Source organism: Emydura macquarii, unplaced genomic scaffold (assembly GCF_026122565.2).
Source record: "Emydura macquarii macquarii isolate MOO-44397 ecotype Brisbane River unplaced genomic scaffold, CSIRO-AGI_Emac_v2 contig_729, whole genome shotgun sequence".
Classification (NCBI taxonomy): Eukaryota; Metazoa; Chordata; order Testudines; family Chelidae; genus Emydura; species Emydura macquarii.
In genome coordinates, this window is record NW_027130866.1 from 34404 (window position 1) to 48031 (window position 13628).

At 44.7% G+C, this 13628-nt stretch overlaps 1 protein-coding gene across 1 annotated transcript in view; it reads right to left on the bottom strand.

Annotated features, from left to right (window-relative positions):
* Nucleotides 1-13628, bottom strand: part of LOC137149329 (probable cation-transporting ATPase 13A5) — a 54080-nt gene that overhangs the window by 5458 nt on the left and 34994 nt on the right. The window contains exons 17-27 of the mRNA XM_067542811.1: nt 11583-11700; nt 11349-11473; nt 10850-11013; nt 9994-10110; nt 8594-8673; nt 6199-6241; nt 5033-5142; nt 4638-4734; nt 3263-3335; nt 1859-2033; nt 544-746 (exon numbers count right to left, since the gene is read on the bottom strand). Coding sequence (XP_067398912.1) covers nt 544-746; nt 1859-2033; nt 3263-3335; nt 4638-4734; nt 5033-5142; nt 6199-6241; nt 8594-8673; nt 9994-10110; nt 10850-11013; nt 11349-11473; nt 11583-11700 — 1305 coding nt within the window. The remainder of the gene's footprint in view (nt 1-543; nt 747-1858; nt 2034-3262; nt 3336-4637; nt 4735-5032; nt 5143-6198; nt 6242-8593; nt 8674-9993; nt 10111-10849; nt 11014-11348; nt 11474-11582; nt 11701-13628) is intronic.

Genomic DNA, 13628 nt, shown 5'->3' on the forward strand with positions numbered 1-13628 from the left:
CTCTCAGCACAGAGGCGCAGGCAGGAAGGAGCTATCGGGAGTTGTTAAATCACTTCTACAAAACTCAAAGTGATAGAATTTTGTGCCTTTCTCACAGACTTTTCTGCTCCCGGCCCACAGCACAGATGCCCGGCAGAGCTGGGTACCACAAAGATCACAAGGAAATCATTTTGTTTATGGAGTTTCAGCAAATGAATCTCATCCTTTTGTTATGTCTTCAAATTTTAACAAAGGGTTCTGGCAATAATTGCTGTGTTGCTCTAGAAACACAGACGTCCCATGTACGTCTTCTCTGGCCGTGCTGGTATAAAGATTAACCTTGAGGACAAGCCTACACGTGGAGCTTTGGCTGAGCCTGGCCTCAGCTGGTGAAATGGGAGCTGTCTGCCATCAAGGACCGCTTGCTACGCTGGTCTTGGGCTCAGGTCCAGATGAATCCCAAAAGGATGAGGCAAATCAAAGCATTCCTCTTAGGAAACTATACGTCCATGTTATCTTAAGAGTAAATATCTGGAAAGCACACGTTCATGCAGTTAGACTTACAGTTAGTGTAGATGGGTTTCCTGAACGGCTTTCCCTTGGAAAAGACAAACGCTAGAATTATGCAGTTGACTGTAGTTAGTGGCCAGAGAGTGGTGTCTTCATAGCTTAGAACTCTGCTGAAGACAGCAGTGCCATTTGCAGTTCCATTCCTATTTAGAACGGTGCTGACAGAAGACAGGGACTGGTTTCCTGGAGGGTGCACTCTGCAAAAAAATCACCGATATTTATGAGGCACTTGCTTGCACTCTCTAAGCTGTGACTGGCCGGAATAAAGCAGCATTCTTTATCATGTCTTAGCCAACCGGTGTTTCCACTGCACTCATCACTGTAATATCCAGGTTTCATGCACCAAAATAAAAGCTACATTTAATTCTGCATCAAAAAGGCCTAACCTCTCTGCTCCACCTGGTTAAAACCTCTGCTCTAAGGGCAGCAATGGTAACTGTGGGGATGGGCAGCATCCTTCAGAAGAGGGACCTTTCCCGTAGCAGCCTCCACATTCATTGGCAAGTGTGCAACCCTTAACATACAAAACAGCAGCAGGAAAAGAGCCCAGGCCTGACCCTGTTGATCAGGGAACGTTCCCACTGCAAACCCTTGCCTTATTTTCTCTCCTAGATGTGTATTTCACCGTGAGGACAGGATGTAAAGGGCTGCTGAATTTGGAGAGAGGGTTTACATTAAACAGCACACAGAAAAAGAGCCCGATTCCCCACTCAGTTACAAGTTTTTCCACTGAAGTTAATCAAGTTATGCTAGTGAAAGGGAAGGGAAAATCCAACCCATGGTCTTTTTATGTTCCCAGGAGAAGCCTTCTCACAGCAGGATGCAAGGAGAGGGCAGCAGGGAAGGAAGCAGAGAGAAATAGGTGGATTTGTTTGTTGACAATATGAAACTGAGGTTTGGGCCCGTTTATCTTTTTTCCTTGCATCAGCTCCAGCTTGCTTCACTGGCCTGGCTGTTCACTGCTGCCGCCACGCATAAGGCTAAAAGCAATACTCTCACTCTGGGCTATATGTTCCTGCTGCTGTATGCTGCAGAACGGAGCAAGTTCATAGAAGCTGAATAGAAGAGAGGAAAAAAGTGGCTTCATGACCTGTTCCCCATGCCCAGCAGCAGCAGCAGCTGCGCCATGGCCTGAGCTGCACTCTGCGGTGTGCAGAGGACGTGGAGTGTGACTAGCTGAAGGATGGAGGCATCCTGACAAGTGCCCACTGCCCCAGACCCGGCAGTACTGTCTTGAAGTTCAGCACGCTCTCGGCTGGCTGCATAATTTTGCAAGACTGGGATTAGAAATGGAAAGCGGTGGAGTTACCTGTGGTTGGACATCTCCACGTACCAAGGCTGCTGCTTCACAAAGAGGAAGCCACAGACCAGCATGATTGTAGTAATGCACACATGGAGAACGATTGAGAGCAGCAAAGGAGGAGAGATGAGCTGCCCTGGGGGACGGTAAGGGGCCAGCTTTGGGTAGGCCTGGGTCAAGCTTACTGCAAAAGAGAACACACACATTTCCTCTCAGCGACACTGCAGCCATTGCTACTCCACTGCTAGGTTAGGTGCGTGACTAGTCCCAGCCTGATGCTGAAGCCCTTCTGCACATACAACTCTCTGACTTGCCCACGTGTGAATGCTGCAAGTTTTGTCCAGAATAAATGGGAAAACAATGGCCTTATTCTCCCCTCCATGAATGCTTTTGTGGCTACACCCTTCCCACCAGCATCTCAATAGGGAAACAGCACCACACTAACTCTCGAAGCAGTGCTAGTGACACCGCTGCCACCTGCTCACTTCCATGTCCTGACCCTCTAACGCTGCTGCGTAACTACCTGCAGCGCGCGCGAGTCCTAGTGACCCTTGGCACGTTGTCATGTGAAATCACCGATGGCATCTGGGCATGTCCGTAAAGCAGCAGAACGCATCACGAGGCAATGCTGTGGGTTGGTGCCATCTAAAAAGATCTGTAGAAGTTCCCGCACTGTCTCCCCACTGGCCTGTTCTGACAGCCGCAGCCTGTACTATTGTTATTAAGAATTATTTGGTTTCCCTTAGCACCCAGTGGCCTCAACCAAGGTCAGGCCCCCGCAGTGCTAAGCAATGAATATACACATAATAAGAGCTAGCCCCTGCACAAAGAGCTTATCATAGAATCATAGACTTTTAGGGTTGGAAGGAACCTCATGAAGTCATCTAGACCAAGGCAGGGCCAAGCCAGGGCTTTATCAAGCTGGGCCTTAAAGCCCGCTAAGGATGGAGATTCCACCACCTCCCAAGGTGACCCATTGTGATCTAATAGACAAAGTATGCAAACAGTGGGAGAAACAGAGCCCCCATGTACATTTTATCCCTATTTACAGCTAGGGAACTGCGGTACAGAGCGATTTACTCCAGGTCACACAGGTACCTCTGTGCAGAGCTAGGACTTGGCCCTAATTCTGCAGCATTCCAGTGTAGTGTCGTAATCATCAGCTCACCCTTCCTCTTCCAGCTACAGTAATGTGTCTAAATTCTGCATGCTCTGGATAGGAGAAGTGTGGTTGTACTTCCAAAGGACTCTGGGCCAAACCCTGCTCTCAGTTCCACCCGTGTAGCCCCACTGAAGTCAATGGTTATGGTGTAACCATCAGCAGAATTTGGCTCTTGTTTAGATTTCTGAAAGAACATGACTGATTGTTTACCCACAAAAAGACTTAAGCACGCCCTTTGCCGAGTTGCTTACTTGTTAAGCAAACCAGAAGGGTAATGACGACATCTTGCATAAGGTATTGGTAATTCCCAAAGATTTGTAGTTGCTGAAAGGAAAAGAAACAAAAGCCCATCTAAGGTTCCTGTGATAGCAGATTAGTTATGGTTATTTCCATGGCACCCATCAGCTGAGATCAGCCCAGAACGTTATCTTTGCACTTTAGCTACAAAGTCATCATCCTCAATATGACTTTAGCGCTACAGAATGCCGCTACTGGCACTCTCCGACCTAAAGGTACGGCCCAATAAGTATTATAGCCCAGATTCTCAGCGCAGCCCCATTGAGGTCAATGTCAGCATGCGTCAGCTGCAGGGCATTAGCGTCAGTGGGAGTGGCCCTGCCGCCTGTGCCAGGCCTACAATTGTCCAGCATGATGGGAAAACGCTGTTGGACCAAAGATGGTGGCTGTGCATATAGGGTTCAGCCTGAGTAACTGGCTTCCGCTATGCTGATATGAAAACAGATGAGTTTTAGTTCATCAATAAGAAGTCCTGCAAATCTGGGGGGTTTTTTGTTGTTTTTTTTTCACAAAAGCACACTAGCTGTGCACAGTTTTAAATACTGCAGTAGCAATCTTCTGCAGTGTCCCTGGTCTTGCACATGAACAAGCTTTGCCTGCTGTGCTTGTCTGCTCTGTCTATGACATTACCAATGTCTAACGTTACTGTGTTAACTGGGGCACCAGCTCCGCAAATGTTCACATGCTGAACTTTCCATATGTGAACAACCCCACAGAGCTTCTTGACACTACACACCTGTGCAAAAGGAAGCAAGTGCATATTTCAGCAGGGGGTGGAGGGTTTGCCTGAGTAGAAGTTGCACAGGGATTTCAGTATTTCCCCTTCATAATAACAATAATTAATTAATTAATAATGTCTTGTGATTGAGCAGTGATATACAGAAAACACCCTTTCCTCCGAGAGCATCTTCCTGATTGCTATTAACTCTCCCCAGCCTATCTTCTCTCACAGAAGAGCTTTCCCCCAGCATTCCTTTTTGGGGACTGGCCCTATAAATTTGGAAGAGTGAAGCAGCTGTGTCCCTAAAGTAGCCATTTTGTAACCAGCCCTGCTTGCTGTGTCTCCTTCTCTTCCAGCTGGTGAGTACTCTGAACTGCTTTTGTTTTCCCTTCCTTCTGGGGGAGCAGGCCCATTTTCACAGGACTTGTTCTGCTGCCTTACTAACAGTAATTGTGACTGATTGCTGCTATTTGTTACCCAGCTCCTGAAACCTTGACAATACTGTGGAGCAATGTAGCCCCTTTCTTCCTAGCTATGTGATGTCAGTAAAGATTAAAACCTGGAGAAAGACACAGCTCATTGAGGAGAGATTGGTTTTAGACACATACCCAGTAAAGCAGAGCAGTGCCAATAAACTGAGTCAAGCCGTACATGGTCAGGAACTTAAACACAGCAAAAGAAGCAACCAAAGCAGCACGACCTTCCCTGTTTGGAAAAAAATGCTGTGGTGACTATACTATAACACAAGCGATTTTAACAGTATCTAGGACTCTGCCTAAGAGAAGCAGCTCAGTTTGTTTGCATTTTAGTTCACTTTGTTACGAAGACATTTACTTTGATTTTTCCTAATTTGCATATTTGTATCTGAGTGTACTCTTGATTTTTCACTAGATCTTTCAGGGTAAGCTGTGACTGTTGTGTGACTCCAGGTGACAGAAGTTGCCTAGGTAGCACAGTGAACATAATGTACTAGAGCAGAAATTCCACAGTGAGGTTGCTTTACCTGATTAGTTCTGGAACACACTCTATGTTGGGCATTTGGGAAGTGAAAGGCGAAGCTACCGATGCTTCCTGTTCTGACAATGATATCCCTCCATGGGCCATTTTCAAAGCCTGAAATACACCAGTGTATGAGCAGGACAAGACATTACTATAGAATCCATCACCCTGCCCGTGTGAACTTGCTCCTAACAGTCTGTCCTGTACATTTTCTGGTGTTTGTCCAGTCTTGTTTCAAATGTCCTGATCTGCCTTTATTCCAGAGTCTAACCAATGTCATCTCATTGTCAGGAGCCTTTTCCCTCCCTTCCTTCTTTTCATCCCACGACTCCTATTTGTATCCTCTTGGTCCATAATTCCTCTCCTACCTTGGGGTTTTCACTCTTCCAAAATCTGTAGGCAGTTACCTCCCTTCTTAGATCTTCCTTCACGTACAGTGCTAAAGGGGGGGAGCTACACTGGTGAAGCCGCTGCTACGCCAACGGGAGGGCTTTTCCTGTTGGCATAGTTAAACCACCTCCCTAAGGGGAGAAGCTCTCCCATCAGCATAGCGCTCTGTACACTGGGAGCTAGGTCAGTATAACTACATCACTCAGGGATGTGGATTTTTTGCACCTCTGAGCAACTTAGGTATATCGATATAGATCTGTAATGTAGACATGGCTTAAGTAACCTCTAAGTTCAGGTGTTACATCTAATCTTTCCTCTTAGATCAACCCCTCCAGTCACTTACTCATTTTTATTGCTATCTCTGAACTCCCTTGAACTTGTTAATACCTTCAAACATCCTCTTCAGTGCCCTTAGAAAATGTGAGTGATTTTTGGGCCAGGTTTGTAAAGCCAGTTACTGTATTTTATAGTTAATGATCAGGCCATCCCACCATGCCTTCCAGAAGATCACACTATAAAACTATAAAAAAGGAACATTCCTGTTCAATACTTCTGATCATACCCAATGACTCTAGTTGGGTGCACATGTACATGAAGAATTCCATTAAAGAATACTTCTAAAAGGGACACATTGATTGTATGTTCTGAGAAACTAACTTGGACTAAGCTGTTATAACGTTTCATGGCAGTATATTAAGCTCCTGTTTTCATGGCACTTGGCAGAATGACAAAATGAAATATACCATTTCAGGAGGATGAGAGATTTTTGTTTCTACGTACCCCACAATCGTTGGCTCCATCTCCACACATACCCACATAGTAACTGAGAGGACAAAGAAAAAAATTAATAGGTGAACTTTGTACTTAACTGTTTTATCATTTAACAAACTCTCTCATATACTCATTTAGGATCTTCAGATATGTCACATCAGAACCCAAGACGTGACCACCAGCATTTCACCTGCTGCCCTAGTGTAGGGTAGAGTGTTGGTGGGGTGGTTTTTCCTGGTACTTAATCCAATTTTGTGTTTTGTTTTTACCTATATTTTAAAAGAATCCATAAATGGAAAAGGAATTTGAGTGGGATAAAATATTGTCAGGCTTTTACAAGGATACAGCAAACAAAAGAACAGCCATCCTGAGTCAGACCAATGGCCTCTCTAGTTCAGTATACTGTCATCTGACAGTGGCCAATGCCAGACACTTCAGAGGGAATGGACAGAACAGGGCAGTTACCGAGTGATCCATCCCCTGCTATCCACTCCCAGCTTCTGTCAGTCAGAGGTTTAGGGACACCCAGAGAATGGCATTGCATCCCAGACCATCTTGCTAAGAGCCATTGCTCAACCTATCGTCCATGAACTTATCTACTTTTTTGAACCCAGTTATACTTTTGCACTTCACAACATCCCCTGGCAACGAGTTCCACAGGGTGACTGTGCGTTGTGTGAAGAAGTACTTCCTTATGTTTGTTTTAAACCTGATTCCTATTAATTTCATTGGGTGACCCCTGCTTCTTGTGTTATGTGAAGAAGTAAATAACACTTCCTAATTCACTTTCTCCACACCATTCATGATTTTTAGACCTCTGTCATATTCCCCCCCTAGTCATCTCTTTTCTTAACTGAATAGTCCCAGTCTTTTTAATTTCTCCTCATATGGAAGCTGTTCTAGCCCTCTAGTCTTTGTTGCCCTTCTCTGTACCTTTTCCATTTCTAATATATCTTTTTTGAGATTGGGTGACCAGAACTGCACATAGTATTCAAGGTGTGGGCGTACCATCGATTTGTAGAGGGCATTATGATATTTTCTGTTTTATCATCTATCCTTTTCCTAATGGTTTCTAATATTCTCTTAGCTTTTCTGACACTGCTGCACATTGAGCAGATGTTTTCAGAGAACTATCCACAATGACTCCAAGATCTCTTACTTGAGTGGTAACAGCCAATTTAGATCTCATCATTACGTATGTATATTTGGGATTATTTTGTCCAATGTGCATTGCTTTGCACTTATCAACATTGAATTTCATCTGCCATTTTGGTTCCTAGTCAGCCAGTTTTGTGAGATCCCCTTGTAACTCTCTGCAGTCAGCTTTGGAATTAACTCTCTTGAGTACTCTTGTATTATCTGCGAATTTTGCCGTCTCACTGTTCTCCTTTTCCAGTTCATTTATGAATATTTCAAACAGCACAGGTCCCAGTACAGATCCTGGGGGACCCCGCTATTTACTCTCTCCATTGTAGAAAACTGACCATTTATTCCTACCCTTTGTTTTCCTATGTTTTAGCCCGTTACTGATCCATGAGAGGACCTTCCCTCTTATCCCATGACTGCTTACTTTGTTTTAAGAGCCTTTGGTGAGGGACCTTGTCAGAGGCTTTCTGAAAGTCCAAGTACATGATACCAATGAAGAGCGAGCTGTGTGTATTTCACAGTTCAGAAATTCAGCATGGTCTTATCATCATTTTATCACTGAATGTGAGTGCAGCTGGAAAAAGGCAGACCAATCATCATGTGACCAGACAGGTTTGGGGACATCCGCACTCATATCTATACAGCGTGCTAGAATGGACTTTTGAGAGTTCACTGGCTTGACCCATTACTGAATAACAATGGAGACTGCAGTGTTCAGTGTGGGGAAGCATATTTATTTATCTGGATTAATTGAGCGGAAGTGGAGACCTGCTCAATCAACCCAGAAATCGACGCTATTACTCCACCTCCGCCAGGCCTGTTGGCGCAACGAACTAAAGACACCATGGTAAATAGGAGTTAGCTTGCGTATCTCCTGTTGACTGCCGCCGAATTAGGTGGCAAGTGTAGACATAGGTTCTGTTGTAACTGAGATTAGGAGCTAGCAAATGTATTTTTATTTCATCCTGCCACTCATGCCTAAAAGTGCCTTTTATATATTATAGAGATCAGTGGCTAAAATTGGTCTAAGGCTAACGTCACTGCAGTTGTGTATAGCTAGATTAGGTGTGAATTTGGGTGGAACGGGACCGTAAACTGGGAGCTCAGAAGGGTTTTAAGCATAGAGAAAGGGAGGGTGAGAAAGCTGAGTTCTGTAACCAAAGTAAAGATACACTGTGCTTTACTCCTCTGTGCTGCAGTATCTATTTTAATTATGTTCAGAAAACATTCTACTGTTTTGTTTCAACAAAGCACCTACTTCAGTTTTTGAAATTCTTCAACAAGGCTGGATTTCTGCCCAGGAGACATTCTAGCAAAAACAGTTCCATTCACTAGTATCTGTAGAGAGAAGAACGCTGAGGTACTAGATTGAAACAACAAACCTAAATATTTTTAACTCTGTTAGGAATCCAATGTCCTTGTATGATACTTAGTAGCATAAGGGAGAATTCAGCCCTGCTTTATTTCGTCAGCTGCAATAGCAACTTATTGTTTTTTATAAAACCGTTATCTTTTCCTCTTTGATCTACGGATGGCATGAGACCAAACCTCCAGCTCTGAACCTCTTCCCCACACGTTGAAGTATTTGGAATCTGACCCTGATTCTTCTCACAAAAAGCTGTACCAAAACCCAGGGTCACAAGATCCACAAACTTTGAAGTGTTTAAAATCCAGTTCCAAAACGTGACACCATGCCCATTGAAGTCAATGGGAGTCTTTCCAATGACTTTAATAGACTTTGGATCAGCTTGTACGAGTTTGCAATGTGCCCCATCTCTATGTAATCATTTTCCTGCATCATGAACATTATCCCTTTAAATATAGCTCAGCTTTTCCGTATCAAGCAGCATCTCCAGTCTATGTGATCCTTTTATCATTCAAGAAGAACACTAGTGAACAGTTTTATTAGTTACTACCCCAGCTCTAGAAATGCTCATTCATGCTTGTGTGGTCCCCAGATTAGACTGCTAACATTAACTGAGTTCTGTGCTTCCTGTTAACTCCTTGTGAGAGAGATGAATATTCGAAACGTCCCCAATGGACTGTTTTTATACACTGCTCACATGAAACCATGAGTTATAGCAGGGTTTTCAAGCTGCCCAACATACAGTGACAAATTCTCAGCTGATGTAAATTGGTGTAGCTTCATGCAAGTCAATGGTGCTATAACGAATTACATCAGCTGAGAATCTGGCCCATGGATTTTAAAAGAGCACATCTATGGCCACTGCAGGTATCATGGGGTTGGCAACAGGAGGGAAGATTTTTGCTTTGAAGTTCAAATGCTCACAGTTTAAATGCAGCCTTGGTTGATAGTGACCACAAGTCAATGGCTATGTTGGTGTCCTACAAGTAATGAGTTGATGTTTTTAATTAAATTATAAATGAAAGCAGTAATTCCGTTATATCGGTCACCCCACCATTTTCACTCTTATTTGAAGCCTCAGCAGAATGAATATGAATGAGGGAGGAGTGTTCAGGATAAAGTTGGGGAACAATAGGGACATTGCATGGTCATGGTCTCTTTGTTGAGAATGAACTGAGTGACTCTTACACCTGTTTATCAGTATAACACCTTTCATGATGTTCATAGTTTTTGTAAAAAAAAAAAAAAAAAATAGGGTGGAAAACCAGGACTTTGTTTCCTCGCAGACTTACTTTTGGCAGCAAACTCTTGAAATGCTTCACTATAACCTGATAGGATTTTCCATTCAAGGCAAAATGGTAATTGTTGCTTTCAGGCATAATCCTTTCTTCAATATTAACACATGTGTCCTAGAAATCAGACAAGAGTTACTCTTAGACTGGGGTCATAATGTCTTAAAATGTGATTAATGAACAGGATAAATGTAATTGTTCAAAACACGACTGTATTGTGCTCTTGGTGCTAGAGAATTGGAAATCTGGAGGCCTGGGTTTTTACTGTCCACCTTGTCACAGACCTTGGAAAAGTCATTTAACCACCTTGTGCCTCAGTTTTCCATCTGTAAAACGGGGATACTATTTACCTCACCTACCATCCCTTTGTAAAACCGTGTGGGTTTGCCTACATGTAGCTACTTATTTGTGTTCTAACACTTCTTAATTATTTCATGTTAACAAACATGATTGTAAATTATGCTGCAGAAATTACAAAGAAGTTTGTTTCATATATTTCTAGTTGTATTTAACCCTACGGAACTAATAGTGATTGAGATATACTATATCTGCAGAGTACTATTTTACAGAAGTATTATATGATATTATATTATATTATATTATATTATATTTTATGAGTTGTTCTGCGCCGATGGCTATCTCAAATCTCTCTCCCCTAGCAGATGGAAGGTTAAAAAAATTCTTTATGGAAAATTTTAAAAATCCTGCATGTTTCCTCAGTCCCTTCATGTCACAGCAGCTTCAAGACAATTGGGTAAAGTAGAAAGAAAACCACTTTTCACGTATTAAAAGCCTCAGTGCTTCATTAAATCCTATAAGCATTTGAAAAGTGACCACCTCCCTAGCCTGTGCTTACACTGATTCCAGCTGCATTTTGCTTACTGTCTTCCATTAGTTGCCAGGTAATGGATGCTGGGGTGGGTCCTTCTGGTTCACTTGCTTCAATGATAATCACTTTGCTGGTCTTGGAAATCATTTCGGAGTTTTTGGCCACTGTAATAGCTGTCTGAAGATTGTCACCTGGAAAATAAACAGGTGAGGCAGATTGTGGCAACAAATCTGCTCTTAGGTCTGTTGTGACTTTACTATTGTCGCTGTGCTACACACTGTGCCTATCCCGAGCTTTTCTCTCCCCAGTTCTGTCTAGAGACCAGGGCGCTGATTCTCCACTGTTACACCAGAGGTATGTTGCTGTAACTCCATTTAATTCTGTGTCACATTAATGTGGAGCTAATGTAACAGGGCCGGCAAGTCAGAGGACCAGATCCTGCAAGCCATCTGCACCTGGAACTCCTACTGTCCAATGTGGGAGTTCTATACCTGGAGAGCTACAGGATCAGGCTCAGAGAAGATACCTGTGATCATAACACTTCTAATGCGGGCAGCGCTGAGTTCTTCCAGGACAGGCTTGGTCTCTGCCTTCAGCCGATTTTCCATTATCAGAAGGCCCAAGAGTGTCAGGTCGGACTCTACCTCCTCCCTTAGAATGAAGAAGAGAAACACCCAGAGGTTGTTTTGATAGTGTTTTGGCAGGGCGTGGAGAGTTAGCATGGAGAGTCATCCCGTAGTGAGTCATTAGCAAATCTTACCTCTCTAAGTTTTGCAGTTCCACATCCTTTCCCATGTGTAGTGTTTTGTGTGCCAGGGCAATCACTCTGAAACCTTGGGTCGTGTAAACCTTAAGCTCCTTTACGAAATCGTTTGGGACTGTTTAGAGGAGAAAAGGATACATGGACAAGTCTTATGGTTTTAGTGACTTAAAGAACATCCACTCTTTCTAAGCACAGGGTCTCCTTGCACCTTAAATAAGTCCTAGTGGATCTTGAATCTAGGCCTGCAGATCGGTTAAGCACCAAGCACCATTCTGTTGTGCCACCCAGCAATAATTGTAACCAGCTTCTGCTCCACTGTCCATGAGCCACTGTGGATGCAGACACAGGAAGTCCCACCTCAAGGGGTCTGACAGGCAGCAGCTTCATGGCTCCTGATTGGTTCCCTGCTCTATATAAACCCAAGAGGCATTCCAGGAAGTCTCTAAGCAACGGTGTGGATCTTCTGTAGATGCCACAACCATTCCTGCTCTTGAATGCCTGGCTTCAATTTGATTTGGACTTCATCTCCTGACACAGACCCTGAAACCTGACTTGGACTCTGATCCTTGGAATCGACCCTGGCCTGGAACTTGATTATGAACTTCTCCTCTATTCTTGGCCTCAGATTTGACACTGCTCCATCCCTTGGTCCTGACTGCCCTTGCCAGGATCCTGGCAGTTTGCCTGGCCCACCCTAACTCCTGGTGAAGGCCTACCCTGAGGGAGCAAGCAGGCACTGGCCCACTTCCTGCCTGGCACACCCAGAGGGTACTGGAGACACCTGACTGGGTTGACTGCTCCAAGGAGAAGATCCTCATGATGCAAGCCCAAGTGTCACAGCTCACAACTGAGAACCAAGCTCTCTACAGGCAATCCACCCCGCTCCTGAATGAAAACACGGCACAGCACACAGTAGTTAACCAGGTGCTATGAGAGCAAGCAGCCCAGTTGTGGATGGAGAATGCTGCACTGAGAGCATATGCTGCAGCAGCGTAACTGGACCCAGGTTCCTCAGAACATTTTAATTGGGACTGCCAAAAATTCAGGGGGCTTATTAACCAATGCCACCTGCTGTTTCTACACCACCCCTGGTCCTTCCCCGCAGACGAAACAAAAGTAGGACTCGTTCTGTCAGGAGGCTAAGAATATGCGTTGGACTGGACCTTCCCTCGGCTTGAACAAGCAAGCCCAGTGCTATCTGAGTGGGATGTCTCCCGCCAGGCATTTTCCACCATATTTGATTATTCCCACCACACCCGCTCAGCAGAGGCGGCCCTGCACAAACTCCTTCAGGGACGGGGACCAGCGTACTCCTACACCACCCGCTTTCAGCAACTAGTCTCTGGCACCGAGTGGAACAAAACAGCCCCAGTTCTACCAGTTCTGGCGGGCACTACACAAGGAGATGAAAGATGAGCTAGCTCGCATGGAGGCACCAACCAATGTAGATCCTTCATTGAGCTTGTCATACCCATTGACAAAAGGCTTCGTGAGCAATGTGAGGAAAGGGAAGGGTGCCCCCTTTGGTACTCATCTCTAACCCAGACTCCAGACCCATGCAGCTGGATGGTGCCATATGACATCTGAGAAGAAAGAGCACCATTGCCACCATGGCCTGTGTTTTTACTGTGGAAAATCCATCCATGTTCTCACCAACTGCCCATCACGAGCAAAAGCATGCCCTGGTTTGGGAAATGACCACACCGAGGGCCACTAGAGGGAACTGTCCTGGGCTAGCCCCGAGATAATGTTCCTTCCCCCCTCTGCTGTTTGCTGTGGCAAACCCTAGGCATGTTGAGCACTCCCCACATCTTAAAGTCTAGATCTGTCTCTGTCCCAGGGGTCTTGCTGAATTCCTCCATAGTGGGCCCTGGTGGACTCTGGGGTGGCAGACAACTTCTGAGATGCTAATACTTCCCAAGCCTTGGATATACAAGTTCCACCCAAGACTGTCCGCAACCTAGTGGAAACTATAGATGACTCACTCCTGTCACTGGGGACAGTGACACAGGAGACCATGTCTCTGGAAGTTGCCATCTGGGA